The 25,522-nt window shown below is 46.9% G+C and overlaps 1 protein-coding gene across 1 annotated transcript in view; it reads right to left on the bottom strand.

The window, feature by feature from the left end:
- ENTPD3 (ectonucleoside triphosphate diphosphohydrolase 3) overlaps nt 1-4,608 on the bottom strand; it is a 41,479-nt gene extending 36,871 nt beyond the window's left edge. Inside the window, exon 1 of the mRNA XM_077754497.1 lies at nt 4,584-4,608. Within this exon, the coding sequence (XP_077610623.1) occupies nt 4,584-4,608 (25 nt within the window). The remainder of the gene's footprint in view (nt 1-4,583) is intronic.
- Between the last annotated feature and the right edge of the window lie 20,914 nt (nt 4,609-25,522).

The raw sequence follows: 25,522 nt of genomic DNA, 5'->3' as shown, positions 1-25,522 counted from the left end.
TCCTCCTCTCCGGCTGCGCGCCGACGGGGCTCCGGGCTCCAAGACCGTGCGGGGTCACACCCGGCGCGGGGGCGCAGCGACCCGGCGTCTGTGCAGGGCGGGAGGGGGCGGCACGGAGGCCCCGCGCTGCCTCTCAGCCCTGCTTTCAGGTGAAAAGGCTGCGACGCCGTCCAGCAAGATCTCCCTGTGCCGGCAGAGAAGCCCATCCCAAAGCAAACCCGCTTGCAGACCCGCCTCACTTCTTCCGAATCAAAACCTCCTGGGGGACAGATACACCCGGGGCCTCGCACGNTCTTCCCTCCCTCCCTTCCTTTCCTCCCTCCCTCCCTTCCCCCCTTCCTCCCTTCCTTTCCTCCCTCCCTCCCTCCTTCCTTATTTGTTTGTTTTTCCTACCCATTTTCTTTTTTTTTTTTTNACTGCGAGATCATGACCTAAGCGAAAGTCGGATGCTTAACCGACTAAGCCACCCAGGCACCCCTCCTACCCATTTTCTATGCGTACCTTTAGGTTATGATTCAGGACAAGCTCTTCCTGGAAGAGACCAAACAGGAATGCAGCGATTCAAATGCCCCAGGAGTCTGGGTATGAGGTCATACCAATCTAGAAGAATAGGAATGTCCACAAACGGAAAATGGACAGTGACATACACTGGCCAAGTCACAAAACAGGGATAAATGGCCAGTGAACGTGGCAAAGATGCTTAATCTCATTCCTTATCCCCAAACTGCCAATTAAAACTTTGACATCTGTGGGGCGCTTGGGGCCTCAGTCAGTTGAGCATCTGACTCTCAATTTCAGCTCAGGTCATGACCCCAGGGTCGTGGGATAGAGCCCCATGTGGGGCATCTGCACTGAGTGTGGAGCCTGCTTGGGATTCTCTCCCCCCCACCCCCCGCCTCCTGTCTCCCTCTCCCCACTCACACTCTCTCTCTTAAATAAAACAAAACAAAGAACAAAAAAACTTTGACATCTTTAAACAATATTTTTCTTGATTTATCATTTAGCAAAGCTCTAAAAACCTCAGTGGTGCTCTGTATTGGAGAAGGTGTGGGAGAAGCATTCCTTCTTGAAGCTTCTGGGAGGCGACTTCCCATAGCTTTCTTCCCACCTCCCCAGATGCTCTCTAGGTGCTTTTTGCTGGTTTGTGCTCCTCTCCCAGGAGGTTCCCAAGACTCTGTCCTGGGCCCTCTTTCTTCCTCACCCTGTACCCCCTTTCTTGGTAATCTCATCCATGCCTGTGGCTCTCGTTCTATTCACAGAAGCCTCTTTTTAAAAGTTTATTTATTTATCTTGAGAGAAAGAGAGAGAGCAAGGGAGAGTAGAGGAGGGGCAGAGAGTAGGGGAGGAGCAGACAGAACGAGAGAGAGAGAGAGAGAGAGAGAGAGAGAGAGAATCCCAAGCAGGCTCCACACTGTCAGCCCAGAGCCCAGCATGGGGCTCAAACTCACAAACCTAGAGATCATGGCATGAGGGGAAATCAAGAGTTACTCGTGGGGCCCCTGAATGGTACCCCCTTTGCCCTGCAGGCCAAGGACCCGGTGCCCTCGCCCACGGGGTCTGAAATACAGAAAGCTGAAGTCACGCCCGAGGGCCTTTGACCACGCTGAACCAGAACGAAGAACTCCGTCTGCTGAAATGTGGGGCAGGGACAGATATTCCAGAGCTGAGAGCTACACGCTGCATGTCCTCGTAAGGGAATGTTCCAGGCCCAGGGCCGCCCTGCTATGCAGGAGCCTGGAAGCCGCACAATGGCAATTTCAGAGGAGATTGTTTCTGCCCACTAGACAGTGAACCCCACGCACGGAGAAACCGCGCTATTCCTGTTCAGCACTGTGTTCTCAATGTGCAGCACAGTGCGCCTGATGAGTGCTCAATAACGGTGTTGCACGAACCGGATGCTCTTTTACAAATTAAGGGTGCCAACCCTTACGTGACAAATACTTGCCCCTCGCTTTCCATCTAAGACTCGACGTTTTCACAGGTGGCTGCTCTATGTTGAGGATTTGTAGTGAGTTGAGCAGAGCCTATCTAGTTGAAGATAGTGTGTAGCTTAGAAGAGTGTAGACCAGGGAGAAAGCAGGTTATCCAGGAGAGTGCTATTGGGGAAATCTGGCTTCTAGTCTCAATTCTGCCAAATACGAGCAGATACACGTCCCTGGACACACCCCTGGGTTTCTAAGATCTTCAGTTTTATAATCTGTGAACTGAAGGCACTGGGTGGAATCGGACTGTCTATGATTCGATTGTTTTCGAAGGCTCAAGGCTGCAGATGTACATCGTTAGCACACTGGGAAGGGCTGGAGTTTGGAGACCAGAGGTGAAGAAGGGGAAAGGTCTGAGAGTGGAGTGTTGGGGTGAAGGTCGGATTGTCGGAGATGAGGAAGAACGCACGAGGAAGACACGGAGCAGGCGGGTGCGTCCACGTGCCTAGACAACCCCGATTCCTGCCCCCTCCAAAGCGGTCCTCACCTCTACCACTTCAGCCAAACTTAAGTTCTACTGAAAGTCATTACCTTGTTTTCCCTGATGTCCTTCTGCTGATTCAGCAAATTTAAGAAAGCACAGGGAACACGTTTTCTCTGAATTTATGACATTCGTAATATTTGTATCATTTTTGTAGGTGAAGGGCTATGGATAGAGATCATTTCCACTGTTCTGGGTTCACCAGAGCAACAGAATCAACAGGGGACAGAGAAATCGATCAGTCGATCAATCGATCAATCATGTGGCTGTGGAGGTTGAGAAGTCCCAGGATCCACACGCGACAAGCTGGAAACCCAGGGGAGTCAATGGTGTATTTCTAGTCTGAGTCAAAGGCTTGAGAACCAAGAGAGCTGATGCTATACGTTTCCATTTGAGTCCAAGTCTGGAGATGAGAGAAGAGATGTCCCGGCTCTAGAACAGTCAGGCGGAGTGAATTCGCCTTACTGTGCCGCCGGACATCTGGGCGTGTGATGCCATGGTCAAGTTGACATGTAAAATTAACCCTTCTGAGATCCAGCGCCTTTTCTTTCATTTTGATCCTGGCCCCGGATCCAGATCTTGCCTGGGCGGTGTCACATCGGCAAGCCATTCATTGCAACAGAAGTTGTGGGCAGGGAAGAGCCTTGTCCCAACCTGCTTCTGCGGAGACGTTCAGGAAGACTGACAGACGTGCTTTGTGGCAGTGGCTCAAGAGTCCCATCTAGTAAGGTGAGAAGGCAAATCTGGAACGAGATCAGCAGAATTAAAAAGTGAGAGCATTGTGTGCCTCGGGGCTGTCCTCGTCCTCGGGTAGGTTCCCTGCACGTTTCCACCCTTCTAGACGGGCCCTGGTGTCTGACCCCACTGGGATGCAGCCGAATTTGGCCCAACAGCTTCTCTCCCTTGATCTTCCTTCCTTCTTTCTTTCTTTTTTTAAATATTTATTTTTTAGAGAGAGAGAGAGACCAAGTGAGGGAGGGGCAGAGAGAGAGAGGGAGACACAGAACCCAAAGGAGGCTCCAGGCTCTGAGTTGTGAGCACAGAGCCCCATGTAGGATTTGAACTCATGAACCATGAGATCCTGACCTGAGCCAAAGTCGGACGCTTAACTGACTGAGCCCCCAGGCGCCTGGATCCCTCTCTTTCTGACCTCATAGGCCCGCCCACTGGAGCTGCCCAGCAGAACCCACTCCACTAGTCCTTTCCATGCCGCTCCCATTCTCCATTCATGCGACAATTAGACTCGGTGGCGTCTGTATTCCAGGCACTGTGCTGGGTGCTGGGGCTGGGGCTGGGCCGCACCTGAGTCAGACTGAGCCGTAGGGCTGAGCTTCCCTCCCTTCCCTCCCTTCCCTCCCACCGCCATCCCGGGCCTGTTCTCCTTGGAGCAGCCTGCTGCGGCCTTCAGGTAGCTTCCCTCCTCTTCCCACTCAGCACTCTGATTTTTCACTTTTGTTTTCCTTGGGGCCGTGGACCCCTTTGCCAGGCTGGTGAGCTTTATGAATATTCTCAGAATCATTTTTTTAAAAGAATTTTTTAAATATTTAATCTTGAGAGAGAGAGAGAGAGAGAGAGAGAGAAAGCAGGAGTTGGGGAGGGGCAGAGAGAGAGGGAGACACAGAATCGGAAGCAGCTCCAGGCTCTGAGCTGTCAGCACAGAGCCCGACGCAGGGCTTGAACCCATAAACTGTGAGATACGACCTGAGCTGAAGTCGGCTGCTTAACCAACTGAGCCACCCAGGCGCCCCTCATTATTTTTTAATGTATAAAATGAAACAGAATTACAAAGGAGACTTTTATATTAAAGTGCATTTTTGTAATGTTTTAAAAGTCAAATTTGGGACAGAGATTATATGTGTGTTTTAAAATTTTTAGAAAATTTTTATTTTTGAGAGAGAGAGTGAGAGAGAGAGAGAGAGCAGGCGAGGGGCAGAGAGGGAGACACAGAATCTAAAACAGGCTCCAGGCTCTGAGCTGTCAGCACAGAACTTGATCTAGGGCTCGAGCCCATGAACCAAAGTCAGATGCTTAATCTACTGAGGCACCCAGGTGTCCCTATTTGTGTTTTTTTTAAATCAACTTATTAAGTAAAGAGATCCAGCAGCAGATCTAAAGCCTACCGTAATTTCGAAGGGTGATGAGCATGACGGGTATTTAAAGACATCCACCACAACGATAATGTTGTGAAAATATCTGTGGTTTCCGTTGATGACCGACAAAGTCACAGTTCATGCCAATAGCGTTGTGTTTTGTTGATTACACTTAATGGAAGGAAACGTCCCGTTTCCTGAAAACAAAGAGAAATTCCCCCCCATGCAAGGGCACAGCCCCCTGACTTCTCTGTGGACCCCAGGTTAACAAACTGCCAGACTGATCTTAGAGCAGAGGTGTGGCTTTCCTTATTAAAATCTTTTGATGGTTCATTCATTCAACAGTGAGCTCTCACTGCCTGGTGAAGTAAGTCCAAATTCAGCCCGGCATTCAGAGATTGGCTTCTACCGGTTGATTTTTTTTTTCTACCTTGAAAAAATGACATAAATGGTCTGTATATGCTCTTTTACCGCCTGCTTTTCCAGTCAAGAGGTTTTTTTCCTGAGAGTTACCTGTTATCTATCCATTTAGTTAGAAGTAAGCTGTATATTATTTTATGAAAGGATAGTTCACTCAGGGTTTTCCATGGTTATGGATATCTGCCTTGTTATCATTTTGCAGTTTGTGAACGATGTATTGAATTTATTATTGTTATTTTTAAGTGACTATTTTTTAAATTCGAATACATTGAATATTGGTAACTAAAACCCATGAAAATAAAAGCCCTTTGGGGTCCTGAGAAATATTCTGCGTGAGCCCCAGACAGGCACATACTAACCCCTTTCTTAGTGATGGGCACATACTAAGCCCTTTCTTAGTTGGGGGCCCTATCAATGCCCGGGACCAGGTGGGCATGGGCGGACCTGACCAAAGCCTTTCAGGTGGACTGAGACCTAGAAACAAGTATTCGGGGCGCCTGGGTGGCTCAGTTAAGGGTCAGGCTTTGGCTCAGCTCATGATCTCGTGATCTGTGAGTTCGAGCCCCGCGTCGGGCTCTGTGCTGACAGCTCAGAGCCTGGAGCCTGCTTTGGATTCTGTGTCTCCCTCTCTCTTTGCCCCTCCCCTGCTCACACTCTGTTTCTCTCTCTTCTCTCTTTCAAAAACAAATAAACATTAAAAAATTAAAAAAAGAAGAAACATGTGTTTCCACTGGGGAACCGATTTTAATTATAATCTTTCTCTGTTTCTTAATCACTTGATTTCAGGGAATGAACTTCCGCACTCATAACTGGAATATGCCTGATTTCCTTTCCCACACGACTGGCTTCAGTGTATTTTTTTTCTGCCTGATTGGATTCTGCATTTTTTCAGTAGTTTTCATGGCTGGCTGGCAGCCACAATTCCATTGTCATTTTATTTCAGTCCTCTCTGCAGGGCGCCTCATTTGCCATTACGGCTAGTTTTGTTCTTATTTTTATTATTTCCTTCTTTCCACTTTTTAATTTGTCATTGTCCATTTTCTAACTTCTTGAGCCAAAGGGTCACTTTATTATTAAAAAAAAAAAAATTACTGGGGCGCCTGGGTGGCTCAGTGGGTTAAGTGTCTAACTCTTGATTTCGGTCCAGGTCATGACCTCACAGAGATGGAGCTCTGTGTCGGGCTCCACATTGACAGCAGGGAGCCTGCTTGGGATTCTCTCCGTCTCTCTGTCTCTCTCTCTCTCTGCCCCTCCCCCACTTGAGCACAATCATGCTTGCGCTCTCTCTCTGTCAAAATAAATAAATAAACCTAAAAAAAATTCCTATCCTCTCTGACTATGCTTTTTACTCCAAGGGCCACTTGGGCTGTGTTCCACACGTTTTCACATTTAACACTTCCGTTATTATTCAGCTCAAAATATTTTATGAGTTTATCATGCTATTCTTTGACCCCCTTTTTTTTTTTAACATGCATCTTCTTAGTTTCCAAAAGGATGCCATTTGGGAGCTAAATTTTCGTAACTGATTTAGAATTTTATTGGACTGTACTTAGAAGATCTGTGTGTACAATATGCATCTTTCACTGTTCTTAAGGTTCCTTCTGTGACCAGGCCCTTCATGGTCGATGATATATTCTATTGAACTTGAATAGACTATGTTTTTAAAATTCAATTTAGAAGTTTGTTTGCATGCAGTAAGATCCCTGGCTTTGGCAGACAGTTCTATGAGTTTTAGCAGACGCGTAGGGTGGAGTCACTCACTGCCTACCATGATGGAAACAGAAAGGTTCTGTCACCCGCCACTGATCCCCCACCCTCAGCCCCCCGCCATCTCTAAGCTGTTTGCTGTTCCTTTAATTTTGCCTCTTGTAGTCATATTAAGTGACACATCGGTATGTGACCTCTTGAGTCTGCCTTCTTTTATTCAGGTGATGTGTTTGAAATTCAGCTACATTGTTACACATAACAGTACTTCATTTCTTTTTATTGTTGAACAATATTTCATTGTGTGCTATACACTTCCTTTATCCTTCCACCAGCTGAAAGAAATTGGTGTGGTTTTCAGGAACACTGAATGTTTTATTTTATTTTTTAATTTTTTTTAAGTTTATCTATTTGTTTCTAGAGGGCGGCAGAGGGTCAAAGAGAGAGGGAGAGAGAGAATCCCAAGCAGGCTCCGCACTGTCAGCACAGAACCCCATGCGGGGCTCAAACCCATGAACCATGAGATCATGACCTGAACTGAATCCAAGAGCCGGACGCTTAACTGAATGAGCCTCCCAGGCGCCCCAGGAACACCGTATGTTTTAAATTACTGAGACTAGAATTCTCTATTTTTTTTTTACACAGTTTATTGTCAAATTAGTTTCCAATGAGATTAGAATTCTCTATTTTTTAAATGAAGCTTATTGTGTTTAAATTTTCTGTAGACTTAGAAAACTCTTGCCCATTGCATCCGTCACATTCTGGGAGAGAGATGGATGTTAAAACCTCCCACTGTGAGAGTATATTTGTTTTTGTCCCCTTATAACCCCTGGGGTATTTTCTTTATACACTGAAAAGCTTATGTTGGTAGAGTCATAAGCTACACGACCGCCACACCTTCTAGATGAATTATTTGTTCTACCGTTATGCAACCCCCCCTTCATGCCTAATAGTGCCTTTTGTCTTAAAGCCCCCCGCCTCCTTTTTAAGTAGGCTCCATGCCCAGTGTGGAGCCCAACGTGGGGCTTGAACTCACGACCTGCGATCAAGACTGGAGCTGAGATCAAGAGTCGGATGCTTAACGACTGAGCCCCGCAAGCGCCCGTAGCCCTTCGTACGGATGGCGAGAACTGCCCTGCCCTGCGCCCACCTCTTCTCTGCCTGGCCGGACCCCAGACTCTCCTGCTCGCCCCCTGTGGTTAGGCTCCCAATGAGAGGCAGGAGGTGTGAGGATGGAGAAGGGGTCGAATCGTCCTTCCGTCTTCTCCCTCGCTCCAAACTGCATCGTGTGGCCGAAGCCACGTCCTTCTGTGACCGGAGGGCTATGGAGACCCCCCTCCGGCATCTTCTGAGGTCGAGCAAAAGTCTCCTCGCCGTGCCACTTCTCGCCCGAGGAGATCAGCAACTTCTCTCTGCTCCTCATCTCTGTTTTGTTTCCAGAACCTACCTCCGCCTCCCTCTGCGGGTTGTCCCGGGTCCTTTGAACCATCTGATTTGGATTCTGCTGGAATCTACACGAATCCACCTGGTAGACTTTTTCCATCCTTTTACTTCAACCTCATTGTATCACTAGACTTTATGTGCCTCTTAAACCCTTTGCATTTTGGGGGGACACCTGGGGGGCTCAGTTGGTTAAGCATCCGACTCTTGATTTCGGCTCAGGTCGTGATCTCACAGTTTGAGTTCAGGCTCCATGTCAGGCTCCGCACTGACGGCAGAGTTTGTCTGCTTGGATTCTCTCTCTTCCTTCCTCTCTCGCTGTTCCTCCCCTTATCAGGCTCGCTCTCAATCTCTCTCTCTCTCTCTCTTAAAATAAATAAATACACTTAAAAAAACCCTTTCCATTTTTAAAGTGAATGATGATTACTAATATATTTTCATTTATTTTTCTACCATCTTATTTAGTAACCTTTACGTACTGTGCTTTTCTCTCTCTCTCCTCCCTCCTTTCCTCCCTGCCTTCCATTGGAATGTATTGAGCTTTCTCTATTCCCTCGTTTTCCATTCACCAGTTTTGAAGTTTTTTAATGTTTATTTATTTTTGAGAGAGTGAGAGAGAGAGAGACAGAGCATGAGCGGGGGAGGGGCAATGAAAGGGGGAGACACAGAATCCAAAGCAGGCTCCGGGCTCTGAGCTGTCAGCGCAGAGCCTGATGCGGGGCTCAAACTCAGGAACCGTGAGATCATGACCTGAGCCAAAGTCGGACTCTTAACCGACCGAGCCACCCAGAGGCCCCATCCATCCACCAGGTTTGAATGTATAAATCCCATTTTTATTCTTTTGTTGGTTGTTGTGACATAACAAGAAATATATATTTGATTTCTACCCCCAGTTTGTGACACAGAGCTCCCAAATGCCTTGGAATTTCTTAGGCAATAGAAGCCTATTTTGTTCTAATGAGACAATTCTCAGTGGGTTCTTGGATGGGAGCTGCTCACCGGAAAGACTAAGCATTGTTAGAAGCTTGAAGCTCCAGCCACAACCCCCATCCTCCTAAGAAGGGAGAGGTCCTGGAGATTGAGCTAAAAATCAACCATGCTCAGGGGCTCCTGGGCGGCTCAGTCGGTTAAGCGTCTGACTTCGGCTCGGGTCATGATCTCATGGTTCACGACCTCAAGCTCAGAGTTGGGCTGTGTGCTGACAGCTCAGAGACTGGAGCCTGCTTCTCAGTCTGTGTGTGTCTCTCTGCCCCTCCTCTGCTTGTGCTCTCTCTCTCAAAAATAAATTAAAACATCAAAAAATTAAAAAAATCAATCATGCTTATGTGATGAAACCTCTATAAAAATCCCTACCGATGGGCTTCAGGCAGCTCCTGGGTGACCCTGGCCATGTGCCAGGAGGGTGGCTCGTCCCAAGTTCATTGCATCTAGGACACTTCTGGATCTTGCCCTAAGTATCTTCCCTCTGTGACCTTTATTATCTCCTTTATATGAATCAATAAATGTGTTTCCCTGAGTTCTATGAGCAGTTAGAACAAATTATTGAACTTGAGTAGGGGGTGTGGGAACCCCCAATTTGTAGCCAAGCAGTCAGAAGTATAGGTGATAGCCCCGGCGTCTGAAGCCGGGGGTGGGAGGCAGCCATGTAGAACAAAGCCCTTAGCCTGTGGGGTCTGCACTAACCCCAGGCGGCTAATGTCATAATTGGATTCTCGGACACCCAGTTAGTGTCTGGAGATTTGGAAAATTAGTGCGGAGGAAAGCTCTCCCACATTTGGTGTCAGACCCAGTAGAGGGAAAGAGGTGATTTTTTTTTTTCATTTTAGTTACTCTTTAACATGTACACTTAATATAACAAAGATGTAAAATGGACCCTTGATGAAGGTAATCGTTAACTTTATTTTAGCCCCAAACAATGTACGATCCATAGATTGCACTCAGTCTGTTCCCGACTCGCGTCTGTCCCTTTTGTTGCTGTGCAGTTACTATGTCAGCTCAGATCAGCATAACAAATGCCACAGACTGGGCGGCTTAAACACCAGGTATTTGTTTTCTCACAATTCTGGAGGCCAGAAGTCCCTGACCAAGGGGCTGTCAGGGTTGGTTTCTGGTGAAATCTCTCGTCCTGGCTTGTAGACATCTCACTATGCCCTCACATGGCCTTTCGCTGTGCACAGGCAGAGAGAGACAGAGGGAGAGAAAGAGACAGTGAGAGAGAAAGAGGGAGAAATCTATTTGGTCTCTTCTTTTCTAAAAACCTTTTTTTTTTTTAGTTTACTTATTTTAAGAGAGAGAGAAACAGAGAGAGAGAGAGAGACAGAGAGAGAGCAAGAGCAGGGGAGGGGCAGAAAGAGAGAGGGCAAGAGAGAATCCCAAGCAGACTCTACGCTGTCAGTGCAGAGCCTGATGCGGGGCTTGAAGTCACAAACACTGAGGTCATGACCTGAACTGAAATCAAGAGTCAGGGGCGCCTGGGTGGCTCAGTCGGTTAAGCGTCTGACTTTGGCTCAGGTCATGATCTCGTGGTTCATGGGTTCGAGCCCCGCGTTGGGCTCTGTGCTGACAGCTCAGAGCCTGGAGACTGCTTCCGATTTTGTGTCTCCCTCTCTCTCTGTCCCTTCTCTACTCACGCCCTCTGTCTCTCTCTCAAAATAAATAAAGGAAAAACATTTAATATATTAGAGATAGAGTCTAAACATACAAATTCTAGGGGACACAACTCAGTCCATAGCATCTATATATGTATCTCTTTTTTTCTATGCCTTCTGCATCTCTGTCTCTGTCTCTTCACAGGCCCCTTAACTGTGCCTGATACCCAACCCCAGTGATTTTGACTTAAGTGAACTGGAGTCAGCATTGCTATTATATGACCTTTATATTTGTATTTTTCACTTCCTCAGAAGTAGTGACTTTTCTAAAGTAAGTCACTTTTTATTTTAGGATGGTTTTAGTTTTACAGAAAAGTTGCCAGAATATCAGAGTTTCTGTATTCCTCATCCCCAGTTTTCCTTAACGTGAACAATACTGTGGTACATTTCTCACAAGTAATAAGGTGATACTGATACCTTATGATGAAGTCAAGCCCACATGTATTCAGATTTACAGTTTTTGCCTGATGTCATTTTCCTGGCCCAGGATCCCGAGCCCGGACGGGGCCAGCGCTCGGGCCTCCAGGCGTCAGGGCTCCCTTCCTCCCCACCTCCTGCTTTTTTTGTCTCCATAACTCGTACGGGTCAACTCCCACACTTGGGGGGTCCAGGGGTACACCTCCCCTTCCCCCTCAACTCCCCTCTGGGGCTGTTTGAGGGTTAAGTTCTTCCTGCCTTTAGGAACTGTGAACTGGTTGCTGGGTGCCGATGATTCTGTTCCCCCACCGGCGGGCCGTGAACGTTATCGCACTGAAATACGGGTATAGACACAGACACACATACATAGGAATTAATGAATGGCATAGAGCTTGTTGAGTCTGAGGCCCTGTTTGTAGGCTCAGTGACTACAGATGTGGACGTCAGAATGCCGAGAGAGTGATTTGACCAAGATCACCCAGCTGAAGGTGTGGTGAAGGTAACTCCTGGCTTGCGGCCCCGCGCTGGAGGACTCCACATCCCCTGGCCACCAGTGTCTAGAGAGGTGGGGGAGCGAGGTAAGTTTGCCGAGGTGTACTTTATATACAGTAAACACACACATCTCAGGTGCTTAGTTAGATGAGTTTTTAATGTGCAAACGACTTCGTTGAAGATCTAGAACATTTCCATCACCTCAGAATGTTTCATGCCTCCTCCCAGGGGTAATCGCTATTCTGACATCTGTCAGCATTAATTAGCTTTGCCGGTTCTGGAACTTCGCATAAATGGAATGGTGGAGCACGGGCTGCCATGTGTGGTTTCTCGCTCTGGGTAATGGGCGTGTGCATGCTAGCACACGCTTGTGTACACTGAGTCTTGTTTGCCCTTCTTGGTGACGCACTGAGCACAAACCCAGAGATAAACAACATGCACGGTGGATGGGCGAGCTGAGTCATGGATGTGCTGTGGGTCTCTCAGCTCAGCCAGGTCGCTGGCTTTGGGGGAAGGCGACACGTCAGGTGAAGAGGCTACAATTAGGTTTGTTTCACGCACAGTGATGAAAATCATTGCCTCCGTGAACTTCATCTGTTTGCTTAACAACTCCTGTTCCCTCATCGCATTAGCTGTTCATTTGAAAACAAAATTAACTCCATTGGGGCTGCACCTGGTTAGGTCAGGGCTTTATGCCATTTTAGCAGAATGTTGACTGTAGGGGGTATTGTGGTCTCAAACTTCCAAAGGATGGGGCCACCTCCTATTTCTCCCCTTTCTTCGTAGCACTGTTCTGCGTAAAAACACACCCGGAGGAAAATGAGAGCTACGCACTACTGGGCTTGACTTGGGCAGGAAGGGGCTTGCTTTACCCCTTGCTCTTCTCTCCTCTTCCATTATCGTCACCATAAGTGTTGGGACAGGCAGACAAGGTAAACACTGCATGTCCCCCAGGCCGTCTTTGCTTCTTGTTCTTAAAGGCAGTGAACCTACCCGTCACACACTCCGGCACTGCCACGTGCTCGCTGTGTGCCTTTGGGCAGGTGCTCATGCTTTCTGGGCCTCCATCCCCTCAGCTGCAGAATGGGGACAGGATGAGGACCTATGTCACAGGGTTGTTGTGGAGAGTGGATGGGTTGCACATTTACGCGTGCCTACAAAGCACCAAAAACAGCACCTGGCACATAACACGCCTTCAGTAAATAGAAACTATTGTAAGCACCGTGCTCAGGGGCTCAGCATTTCGTGTAAACATCTGAGGTTTGAAATAACAGCGACGGGCTCTATACATAAAAGGAAAACTCCAGAATCAATAAGTATTAAATAAGCTTTGTGGCAGGGACACTTACTGCTCATGAATGACCCTGGGCTCTTCTGCATTTCTTGGTTTCCTTGTAGTCAGACAGCACTTTGTGGCTGGTTCTGGCCATTGGCTGTGACTGGAAATAGCTTTTGTCCTTTCTGATATGAAACACTTAAGAGCCACTTAAGATTCTTCAACTCACTCCTTCCCATAGAGGCTGAAGAGGCCCTATGTTCTCACTGGTAGAACTACAAGATGGTGATGGCTTCTGAAATCTGGGTTCCCAAGGGAGCAGAGCAACTCCTACCTACACTGGACGTGGAGTGAGCCAAAAATGACCTTGAGTTCTGTTACGCCACTGAGATTTAGGGGATTGTTTGTTACTTTCGCAGAATCTAGTCTAACCTGACTGATATAAACATCTACCTTACACAGCATGCCAACCATTCAACTATATTTGACTCAACCTGACTCCATAGTTGTATATAGATTAGGTGAAACAAAGGCTCTACAAAGGTAGGGATCTTAGTTTTGTTCACTACTGTATGCCATGTTTCCAGAACAATGCCTAAGGCAGTCAATGCTCAATAAATATTTATGACATGGATGCATTTTAAAGGAATTGATAAGAATATAGGTGGGGCTTTCAAAAGTCAGAATGCTCAGGACATAGAAAGCTCTTGAAATAGCTCCCATGGGGTTGGATACAAAGGTCTTGAAATAACTCAGATGGGTATAGATACCCTATAACCAGAGATGCTGTTTATGCTACATGTTGAGGAGATAGAACTCTGATTTTTGGGGGTCCTACCCTAAAGCCCTGCTGAAGACCAGACGGAGATAAACTTCAGAGATAGATGAACCACATTTTATCCTCAAAGTCTCTTCGTGTTCTTCCATTTTTAAATTCCTCTGTCTCCTATTGTTCTTTATAGAGAAGAGGAGAGAACTGAATGCATCTTTAAAAATTTTTTTAATGTTTATTTATAGAGAGAGAGAGAGGGAGAGCTAGAGAGAGAGAGAGCGAGAGCCCATGAGTAGGAGAGAGACAGAAAGAGAGGAAGAGAGAGAAACCCAAGCAGGGTCTATGCTGTTAGTGCAGAGCCCAGCGCTGGACCCAATCCCATGAACCATGAGATCATGACCTGAGCCAACATCAAGAGTCAGATGTTTAACTGACTGAGCCACCCAAGGACCCCTGAATGCATCTCTTGCTACAACATGATTTAAAAATTATTCCAGAGCAAAGTCGAAAATGTGATGTGTAGCCTACTAGCTTATACTTAAAAAATTTTTTTAGTTTTAACTGTGAGATATTATATTTTTAAATATAGAAATCTCAAGCATTAAAAGTATCACAGTAAGATGACATTGGTAATTATACTGACAGCTTCAGATATTAGCATGAACTCCATACCAAAATAAATCAGACCGTGGATAATAGGAATCAAAGAAGATAGGCAGTGTGACTAACAAAGTGAATATATTTTGGCTCTTCTTTCTTCGAGTTAGTTTTCATCTTGAAATTGTGAGCCTATCTTGCTCTTCTGATGTAAGGAAAAAATAAGGTGGGCCAAGGGAAAGGTGCTTATTGACTTTAGAAAAACCAATTAAAATATGAGATCTGGAGAAAATTTTAATTTCCACCCTTTGTTCTTATAAGAGAGACAGAATGAGGTAATCATGTTCAAACACTGACAATATTTTTTAGTATCTTTTCATATTTTATTGGCCATTTGCTGTTTTCTTTTTGTTCTTTTTGGTGAACTAGGAGTACATACTCTTTATTTTTTTCTATTAGGTTGCTTAAAATTAAACAATTATTTTAAAAATTATTTAAGAATTGTTTTAAATTATATTTTTACATTTATTTTTTGAAAAAGTATTTATTTATTACTTGAGGGAAAGAGAAAGAGAGTGTGAGAGCATGGGGGACGGGCAGAGAGAGAGAAAGAGAGAGAATCCCAAGCAGGCTCCGAGCCGTCAACGCATTGAGCTTGATGTGGGTCTTGATGTCATGAACCGTGAGATCCTGACCCGAGCCGAAATCAAGAGTCAGATGCTTAACCGACTGAGCCCCCCAGGCGCCCCTAGGTTGTTCATCTTTTAAATAAAATGTTCTGGAAAGATAAAGGACTCAACATAAGGTTTGTGTCCAGAGGCCCTGGCCCTGCTGGAACCTGGGCGGGCCTGAGCGCTCTAGGCTGGGCGCCGCGGGGTTCAGGGTAGGCGTAGCCCGATGAACCACAACGCAGCTGTTACTCCATCTGGACTTGGCGGTCGTGATACGGGGCACCCAGCCCTGGACTTTGCAGGCAAGAGCTGACCTTCGCTGCCACAGGGGTGCCAAGCACCACGAGGAAAAGCCATCCGTGAGGACACGTTGCATGAGAAGTGCAGTCCCTGAAAGGACACTGCCGGTCCCAGGAACCCCCCCCCCCGAGGACACGTCCTGCCCCTTCAGACTCACTGGAGCCACGCGGAGACATGGCACCTCCTGCCAACACCCCTTCAACGCGGACACCTACCTCTATGCCCATCCCCCCACCTGGAGACAGGATCCAGCAGGTGGACCAGAGTGGGCGCCGAGGGCAGGTGTGGACGTGTCCCAGCGCGAAGCGGATGGTCCGTACTCATGGGGAAACGGCCGCACCTGCCTCACCTGCCTCACCTGCACAGGCAGTGGCGAAGGGCAGGCGGTGGGTTGCAGGATGCACTGGTGACCGCTGGGGACTGTCTGCCTCCCCTTCGATTTCTCCTTCCCCACGCCTGCCATTCTGTGCCTTGAAGGGGATGGTGGCTGCATCCAGATAGGGGTTGAGCTGGCCCAAGGCCCGAGGGCGGTTCTGTGCTGTGACAGTGCACCGTAGGGCTGGCCTCTCTTGCCCAGCCTGCCCCCGAGGCTGCTCAGCTGAGCGACTGCTCCTTCCCGATGCTGGGACATCCCAGGTTGTGCGTCTCTGCAGCTCCCAGACTCTCAGGTCCTGCTCGGTGGTGGGGCGTCTGGTGGCCAATAGAGACAGACATTCCCATGGGGCGCCTGGGGAGTTCAGTTGGTTAAGCATCTGACTTCAGCTCAGGTNGAGAGAGAGAGAGAGAGACATTCCCGCTGCCCACACAAAAGTCTCACAAAAGGTTCTGCAAGGGACAGAAAGACTCCCTCCAACGATATGCTGTACTTCAGTGGTTTCTTATTAAAAATGGGAATGTTGCTCATAGTGCTCTCTTGAAAACTTTTCAGATTTGGGGAGGAACTGGATATTCCTATCTCTTTTTTGATGGTTAGTATTTAAAGTTTCTCCCTTTGGATACTTATTTCTCCCACAAATTACTCAACACACAGTTGCCGGTGCCCATTTCCATCAAAATGATGCTGTGCACTTTTCCTTTCAGGGCCCCTTGAGCTAGGCTATCGGAGTGGCAGGCCAAAGCCCTGGTACTAAATGTCACCATCCTGTGAGTCTCACCTCTCACCCTCCTGCCCTGTGCCCTGGCCCAAGCTCCTTAAATTCTTCAGATTTGGTCTCATTGGTTTCGGGTTTTGTTGTTGTTGTTTTGCTTTGTTTTGTTCTTCCCAGAAAGCATGGCCTTACTTGCTTTACTGTTTTTGTTTGGGTTTGGAGAAAAATAATTTTTAAAAACCAGAGTAAACCGTGAGGTCTATTTTAGGAAGGAAAACTGCCCGAGAACACTGAGAAATTCCAGGGAAACTGGCTAATAGTGATCACATTCCTCCCAAAAGGTATGACGTGGGCTTCACTGGGGGTCATACGGGAGTACTCGGGGATGTTTTGAAGAGAATCTTGCCTGAAGGACGGGGGAGGCCCGATGTCTCAGAAGGGTCAGGGTGGTCCACTCGGCTTCCTCTGACCAAACCCCTCACAGTTTTATCACAGGAGTTTATAGATGGGTATCCTTGGGCTCTCCTAGAAACAGTTTAGATTCTGGGAATCTGTTTTGGAAGATTCACTAGATGCCTGGTGATGACTGAAGACCTCAGCTCCAGGCTGAATGATAAGTCTTAAATATGAACCAAAGCCAAGGCTGAGTAGAGAAAAGCCATCAACATGCATGATTGAATGGGAGAAAACAAGGAAAAACAGCCATAACAAACAAATCAGAAAAAGGGAACCCAGAGAAAACTAAGACAATGCAAATAACAGAAGAAAATATAAAAAGCAAAATAGTCACCACAAATAAGCCTAGTTGACCTCCATCACCACACATAGTTAGAAAATTTTTTTCTTGTGATGAAATCTTCTATTTTTTATTTTAGTTTTTTAAATGTTTTATTTATTTCTAGGAGAGAGAGAGAGACAGCGTGAGCAGGGGAGGGTCAGAGGGAGAGGGAGTCACAGACTCTGAAACAGGCTCCAGGCTCTGAGCTGGCAGTCAGCACAGAGCCCGACGCGGGGCTCGAACCCACGAACCGCGAGATCGTGACCTAAGCGAAAGTCAGTCGCTTAACCGACTAAGCCACCCAGGCGCCCCGTGATGAAAGCTTTGAAGATTTACCGTCTTAGCAATTTTTAAGTATGCAATAAAGTTTTATTAGCTTTGGTTCATATAGTCTATTAACTATAGAATGGTGCCAGACTTCTACAATAATAACATTGTATTAGAAGATGATGAAATTATGCATTAAGATACCCTTCTATGACCAAATGAAATGATGATGATGATAAATAATAATTTCAACATACAGACAAAAGCTAATATTTGTTATTAGCTTTTAGCTAAAAAGTGTCAGGAACTAGGCTACATTCTTCACAGTTGATCTTCCCATTAAATGCTCACAACGAATGTCTAAGACAGCATTCATTATTCCCATTTTGGAGGTGAAGAAACTGCGGTACAGCAAGATCAGGTAATTTGTAGGAGGTCGTGCAGAGACCAAGCTTTGGAGGCAAAATGAGTTTCCATAAAATTATGAAAATACCTGGATCATGCAGTGAGACATTAATGTCGTATCTGGCATACAGGGCTAGAGATTAAAAACACAGGAGAGAAAAAGGAGAGAATTTTACAAAGACTACTACATTTAAGGGGTGACAGAACTATCCATGAGAGGCAGGAAGGGAAAACAGTCAGCTTCTGTAGCACTTCTTCGTTCTGTCTCACCCCGATGCCAGATGAGCCTGACTCGGTGTCCTTGACATTAGGGAACATTCTGCATCCACCGTGATCCTGGGCACCAAAATATATCCTTGTCCCTGACGAAGCCAGCTTTTTACACTCAAACATGTTCTGATGTGAGCAGGCGGATTTACACCTTGAGCCCCACTTACCTTGTGAGGCAGGGGAGGGAGTTCAGGGAAGAACATTCAGGATGTTCTGGCAGCCCCTGGAGAGGCCGGTGTATCCCCGGAGGAAACGGAATCCAATTCACCTTTTTCCAAGTAGGACTGTGTTGGTAACATGGTCTCGGTGAAAGACAGTGGGAACAAAGGAGGCTCTTAGGAAGGGAGGGGTCCCCTTGGGTGCGCTGTGATGACCAGCGGTGATAATCACAGGACGGGGGGGGGATGGAAACCATTCTGAGGGGTCGCTCAGAATTCCAGAATACCATGGAAAATTAGGCAAATAAAAACTAGGGGAAAGCAGAACACTGTAAGAGAAGGAAGCAGATCGTGGAATTAGTTGGTTCACCAGTGAACAATACTGACATTGGCTCTTTGTTCAGCCCCAAAACTGCCACCAAACCACATGGAGGAGATGAAGAAGAGACAGCAGAGGTGACGCTCTGGAAGAGAACTAAACTCGGAAATGCCATCAATGGAAGTTGACAGCATCCTATTTACAAGCGCGAGACTAGGTACGAGAAAGGCTTGAAGGCAGATACTTCTGAAGGACGGGGATTTTGGGGGCAGGGGTAGGTCGGGGAGAGAGCCGTTAAATTTTGTGCTTGTGTTATTTTATCTGCATTTTTTAAACGTTTATTTATTTTTGGGAGAGAGAGATGGACAGAGACAGAGGCAGCATGAATGGGGGAAGGGCAGAGAGAGAGGGAGACACAGCATCTGAAGCAGCTCCAGGCTCTGAGCACAGAACCCGACGCGGGGCTCGAACTCACAAACTGCGAGATCATGTCCTGAGCTGAAGTGGGCTGCTTAACCGACTGAGCCACCCAGGCGCCCCTTATCTGCGTTTTTTTTATGATAGAAAGTATTTTCACATGTTTCAAAATGCAAATGGTAGGGGCCCCTGGGTGGCTTAGTCGGTTAAGCGTCCGACTTTCGCTTAGGTCATGATCTCGCGGTTCGTGGGTTCGAGCCCCGCGTCGGGCTCTGTGCTGACTGCCAGCTCAGAGCCTGGAGCCTGTTTCAGTCTGTGACTCCCTCTCTCTCTGACCCTCCCCTGCTCATGCTGTCTCTCTCTCTCCTAGAAATAAAATAAAAATATTAAAAAAAAAATGCAAATGGTAAAATAAAATGTCTCCCGCCTTCCCTGCCTCCTTCCACCTGGTTCCCCTCTGCAGGCGTGACCAATGTGTTTTTCCTCGTGTGCTGTTTCAAGCATAATTTGTTCATGTTAAAATAAATATTAATTTATTTTTTTAAGTTGTATTCACTTAAGTAATCTCTACCCCCCAACGTGGGGCTGGAGTTCACGACCCCGAGATCAAGAGTCACATGCTCTCCCAGTTACAAGCTAGCCAGGCGCCCCCAAATAAATGCGAACTTCAGAGGAGTTAAGACACAAAGAAAATCTGATACAGTGTGCACCCATAAAATAGATTAAATCTCAATACAACAAAGTGACTCTTGCCTCAGGTTCGTAGAATGTCGTTGTTCCTTGACCCCATCGATAGTAGTCTATACCGTTGCTTTAATAACCGTTTTTCTGGAAAAAATAATCACGTCATTAAATTAAAAATCAACAATTGGGGCGCCTGTGTGGCTTGGTTAAGCGTCCAAATTGGCCTCAGGTCATGATCTCACACTTTGTGGGTTCCAGCCCCGCGTCGGGCTCTGTGCTGACAGCTCGGAGCCTGGAGCTGCTTCGGATTCTGTGTCTGCCTCTGTCTCTGTCCCTCCCCTGCTCACACTGTCTCTGTCTCTCTGTCTCTCTCTGTCAAAAATAAATAAACATTAAAAAATTTTTTGATTAAAAATCAACAGATTTACAGTAACTGCAACTTCTCTTTCCTTCTCAGAGGCATGGGCCCAGCTTCTAGTTTTCCTGGATTTGCTTCCACTTTTAGCATGAGAGGCTGCTGACTGCAAGCCAGACGTTCTGCCCTGAAGCTTGACACGAGATCCTTCTCCCAGAGCTCGTGGTGAGTCGAGCTGCTGGTTTGCTTAGAAGTCAATTACAGATATTGGTACCGACAAGATGCGATTTGGGGGCAGCCTAACTTGTTATTAAGCGCAGTGTGTTTTGCCCAGTGCTCGCTCAACACTTTCCCCCTGGGCCGTGAGGAGTCATTCGCAAGCAGGAAGACAGGGCGGGGTGGGGGCAGGGCGGTCGGGGGCACCGTCCGAGGCTGCCTTGTTTAAGTGTGGAGGAAGTGAGAGAGGCCCCGTCCTTGTAAGGCCTCGAGCCTCAGTGGCCTTCGTGTCCTTGACTGCGTCTGTGACAAGGAGGCCCCAGAGGCTGCAAATCTGTCGTGTGTGTGTTCAAACAGCACATTTCATTCACTGCCTGCCGTGTGTCGGCCCTGGGCTCGTCCGGAATTACAGGGGGCTGAGGCCGGCACGGCTCGCTTTTCTGTGATGCCAAGTAACCAAAGGACTTGACGGAATCACAACTTTGGTCCCTTTGTGGCGCCCAGGTGGCTCGGTCGGTTAAGGTCCAACTCTTGGTTTCAGCTCGGGTCACGATCTCACGGTTCGTGGGTTCGAGCCCCATGTCAGGCTTCTCACTGGGCACGGAACCTGCTTGGGATTCTCTCTCTCTCTCTCTCTGTCTCTTTCTCTCTCTCTCTCCCTCTCTCTCCCCCACTCCCCCATTTGTTCTCTCCCAAAAAACAAAACGAAACAAAGAAACAAAACAAAAACTTAAAAAAAGTACATTTGGTCCTTTAGAAGTTATTTTTCCAGGGGCACCTGGCCGGCTCTGTCAGTAGACCATGCAACTCTTGATCTCAGGGTTGTGAGTTCAAGCGCTGGGTGGAGAGATTACTCAAAAATAAAATCTTGAAAAAATGAAGCTCTTTTTCCAGATGGGGCCCAGTGACATGAAGAAACTGGCCCAGAAACTGGTGAAAACCAGTCTCCCACCTGTTGGGGCCCACACAGCAGATGATCCAAGGTGTGAAGGGAGTGTAGAAACTCTGCATCTCTTATCCTAGGAAGGTTCTGGAAACATGACTAAAGGGGCACCTTGACTTTTTTTAATTTTTAAAATGTTTATTCATTTTTGAGAGAGAGTGCAAGTGGGGGAGGGGCAGAGAGAGAGGGAGACACAGAATCCGAAGCAGCTCCAGGCCCTGAGCCGTCAGCACAGAGCCTGGTGCGGGGCTCGAACCCACAGGTTTCTAAGAGGATGGAAAGCGTGGTGCTGGAGGGAGAGTGTGAAGTGTGATGGACCCCAGGCAGGCTCTTTTCTAGCTTGGCAAGAGCTGTGGAACCACAGGGAATAAAGCAGGCAGAAGCCTTTCACAAGGCAATGGTAGCTGAATTACGCTTTTTGAAAGAGAGAGAAATAAAATCCATCTCACACAATTTTCAAAAGAATTAGGAGCCNTGGGGGCGGTTAGACTTGAGAGAAATAAACAGAAGGAAAGGGATGGAGGGCAGAGACACAGCGAGAAAGGAAAGGAAAGGAAAGGTGGGAAGGAGAGTGAGATTTAAAAAGATTCCTCATGGCTGCCATTCAGCCTCCCTCCCCCAGCCCCGCAGCTGTGCGGTCCAGGGTTTCTGGGTTGCCATGACTCATGCAGGTGAATGGAGCCCTGCCCACAGGGTCCACCCCCACCTCTAAGAGATGATTAGAACCTCTGTCTTCTTTAGCTAGTGCCTGCCTTCCCAGATTTCCGCTGCACTTTGTTTCAAGCTCTTGGGCTTAAAGAATATAATCATGTACCCTGCACACAATTTTTTTAAAATTTATTTTTAATGTTTTATTTATTTCTGAGAGAGAGAGAGACAGGGTGAGCAGGGGAGAGTCAGAGAGAGAGGGAGACACAGAATCCGAAACCGTCTCCAGGCTCTGAGCTGTCAGCACAGAGCCCGACACGGGGCTCGAACCCACAAACTGTGAGATCATGACCTGAGCCGAAGTCGGACGCTTAACCGACTGAGCCCCCCAGGAGCCCCCGCTTCACATAATTTTTTAAAAATAATTTATTGTCCCATTAGCTAACATACAGCATATACAGTGTTTAAGAATTTCTTATGGTTTGTCTCCTGTTTGTGACTTACTCTTCCTTCCCTTCCCCTGTGGCCTTCTGTTAACACGATTTTAGGTTAACATCTACTTCTTTTCGCCTTAAGATGAAATAAAGCATAGAATCCTGCAGGGACAGAACCTCCCGTGTGTGTATACAGTACGTGAATCCTAAATACATCTTTGTCAGAGCGCCGGAGTTGCAGATTGAGCCTGCTGACCTCATGGAAATGCCTGGGTGCGATCACATCGGCCACACCAGCGCTCAAGGTCAAACCAGCCACCAGACTGGGCTGACTCCTTCTCACAAGTTGCCGCATTTGAAAGTCAAATACGCATGTTATCCTTGCTCCGTTAGGGCCCCAGCGCTCTACAGACAAGGTGGGGCCGGAGTGTCCGCCAGGAGCCACGTGCTCTTCACTTGTCCATTTGGGGACGCCCCGAGGTATCTGTGCCCCAGCACAATTCCCTCTGGAAGCTTCGGGTGTGTGAGGCGAGAGCCTCCTTTACGGTAGAAGGAGGAAGGGCAGATTTGTGACAGGAAGGCGCTCACAAGGGAGGCCAGGATCTGGCATACTTCCCCTTTAAGCTCTTACTGTACCGAATCATAGTCATAGCCATCTTAATGGTGAACCGTCTTTCCGTCTCTGGAATAAATTCATAATACGCTATTCTTCTAATTCAATTTGCTAGTACTTTACTGGGATAGTTTTTCACTATGTTTTTAAGTAGCACAGACCAATCACATTCTTCTAATTCACTCATTTTGGTATCAGATTTTTAGGCCACTATCCTAAATGAGTCGGGGAGACATCCACCTCTTTCTCTACTGTAGGAATATTTGTGTGACATGGAAATTCTTATCTTGTTTTAATCATTTTACCCCAGGTGCCTCGTTTAGGGTAGATCTTTGCCTGCCTTTTCTTTTCTGGTTATTTTCTTTCTCAAACCAATTCCTATTACCTGTGTTCCTCTGGAAAACAATCCATTTCCTGCAGTTTTCCAAATCTATTCAGACAAAGGTTCACATAATTGACTTAACCCTTTCAAGCTCTTCCGTGTTTGCAATCGTGTCTCCTTTGTTGATTGATCCTAAGTGTGTGTGTGTGTGTGCGTGTGTGTGTGTGTGTGTGTGTTCTCTTTTTTCCTGTTGATGCTTGCCAACACACTTTAGAATTTTAATTGATTTGTAATTTTAAAATTTGGGGGGTGTTGCTACAGAGGGGAACGGCTGCCCCTCTCAAATAGGATAATTTGAGAGGCGTTTAACAAAGAACTCTTTACAAAGGTAGGGTCAGGCTACAGGGGAGTGGGGGGCTGCTATCACTCCGGGACAGGACCGGGTGAGGGAGGAAGCCGTGAGCAGCACCCGGAAGAACAGAGCCCTGGGTGGGGGGGGTTCTGCCTTGGACAATGAGAGACACAGGCAGACACAGTCTGAAGAAAGGGAGAAAAGTGGAATAAAGGAATAAATGTTCTCATCTGACTCTCCTTTCTCTCCCTTCTCAAGCNCCTGGATACAGTGCACAGTGATCAGTATCTCCCTCAGGACCCAGAATCTGGGGGAGAAGCTGAAGGCCCTCGAGGGGCAAAGGGAAGATGTCCAGTGCAGGGTGTTTATTTATTTTGTATTTATTTTTCCTTTTTTATGAATATAATTTATTGCCAGACTGGCTTCCATACAACACCCAGTGCTCATCCCAGCAAGTGCCTCCTCCGTGCCCATCCGCCACTTTCCCCTCCCCCACCCCATCAGCCCTCAGTTTGTTCTCAGGATTTAAAGTCTCTTATGGTTTGCCTCCCTCCCTCTGTATCTATTTTTTTCCACCTTCCCCTCCCCCATGGGCTTCTGTTCAGTTTCTCAAGGTCCACATACGTGCAAAAGCATATGGCATCTGTCCTTCTCGGACTGACTTACTTCACTCAGCATGATACTCTCCAGTTCCATCCACGCTGCTGCAAATGGCAGCATTTCATTCTTTCTCGTTGTCAAGCGCAGGGTGTCTTTTTAGAGGACAAGCATTTCAGGGGCGTCTGGGTGGCTCGGTCGTTTAGGGGCCTGACTCAGACGCTTAAGTTTTAATGAACATAAAAAAAAAGAACAAGCATCTCTTTTTTAAGTTTGCTTATGTACTTTTGAGAGACAGAGGGAGCATGAGCAGGGGAGGAGCAGAGACAAAGGGAGAGCAGGATGCCAGGCAGCTTCCACGCTGTCAGCGCAGAGCCCCACTGGGTGCTCGGTCTCACCAACCAGGAGCTGAAACCTCGAGCTGGGTGCATAACTGACTGAGCTCCCTCAGGAGCCCCTTAAAGAGCCAGCATTTGATGTGATGATCTATGTTAGTTTTCGTTTCCTATTTCGTCTTTTTTTTTTTGCCTTTATATTTATTAATTCCTTTCTTCTAATTTCTTTGCCTTGATTCACTTGCTTTTTTTTTTTTAACAGATTATCGAATTTATTTATTTTCAATCTATTTCTGTTTTAATAAATTCATGTAATGCTTGAAATTTTCCTTTAACTAGATTTTATAGACCATGCTCTTATTTTGTAATATAATAGTGTTTAGTTTCCTTTTGGGGGGTGCTTGGACTAGGAATTACTTAGAAAATGTTTTTTTTTTTTTACCCTATATAATTCTGTTATTTAAAGTCCAAAATTAAGCAAAGCTGATCTACAGTTAGTGGAAGTTAGTATATTGGCTAACTTTGGTAAAGAGGGGAATTGGGAGGGGACTGATGAGGGCTTCTGGAATGCTGGTAATTTTCTAGTTTGACCTCACATTTGGTGATCACGTGGGTGTGCTCGCTTTGTGAAAACGCATTGAGCTTGTGTTAGTCAGCCGCTTTGGTTGCTGTAACAAAGTATCATTAACTTAGTGGCTTAAACAATGAAACTTTTTTTCTAATAGTTTTAATTTTCTGGGACATCCAAGGGCAAGGTGCCAGCCAATTTGAGGACCCTCTTCCTGGCTTGCAGATGGCCGGTTCCTTCCTGTGCCTTCACACGGCTGGAGGGCGAGGGCAGAGCATTCTGGTGTCTCTTCCTCCTTTTATAAGGGCATCTTCTGGGATCAGGAGCTCCCTGATGACCTAAATGTCTTATGGAATTTAAGCTCTCTCATCTTCTTATAGGCCCTGTCTCCACACACAGTCACACTGGGCATTAGGGCTTCACCATACGGAGGCATTTGGGGGTGTAGGGGGATACAATTCGT

The sequence above is a fragment of the Crocuta crocuta genome, unplaced genomic scaffold (genome assembly GCF_008692635.1).
Source record: "Crocuta crocuta isolate KB4526 unplaced genomic scaffold, BGI_CrCroc_1.0 scaffold70, whole genome shotgun sequence".
Lineage (NCBI taxonomy): Eukaryota > Metazoa > Chordata > Mammalia > Carnivora > Hyaenidae > Crocuta > Crocuta crocuta.
The sequence above is the reverse complement of the archived record's forward strand: the minus strand, read 5'-3'. Positions and strand labels throughout refer to the sequence as shown.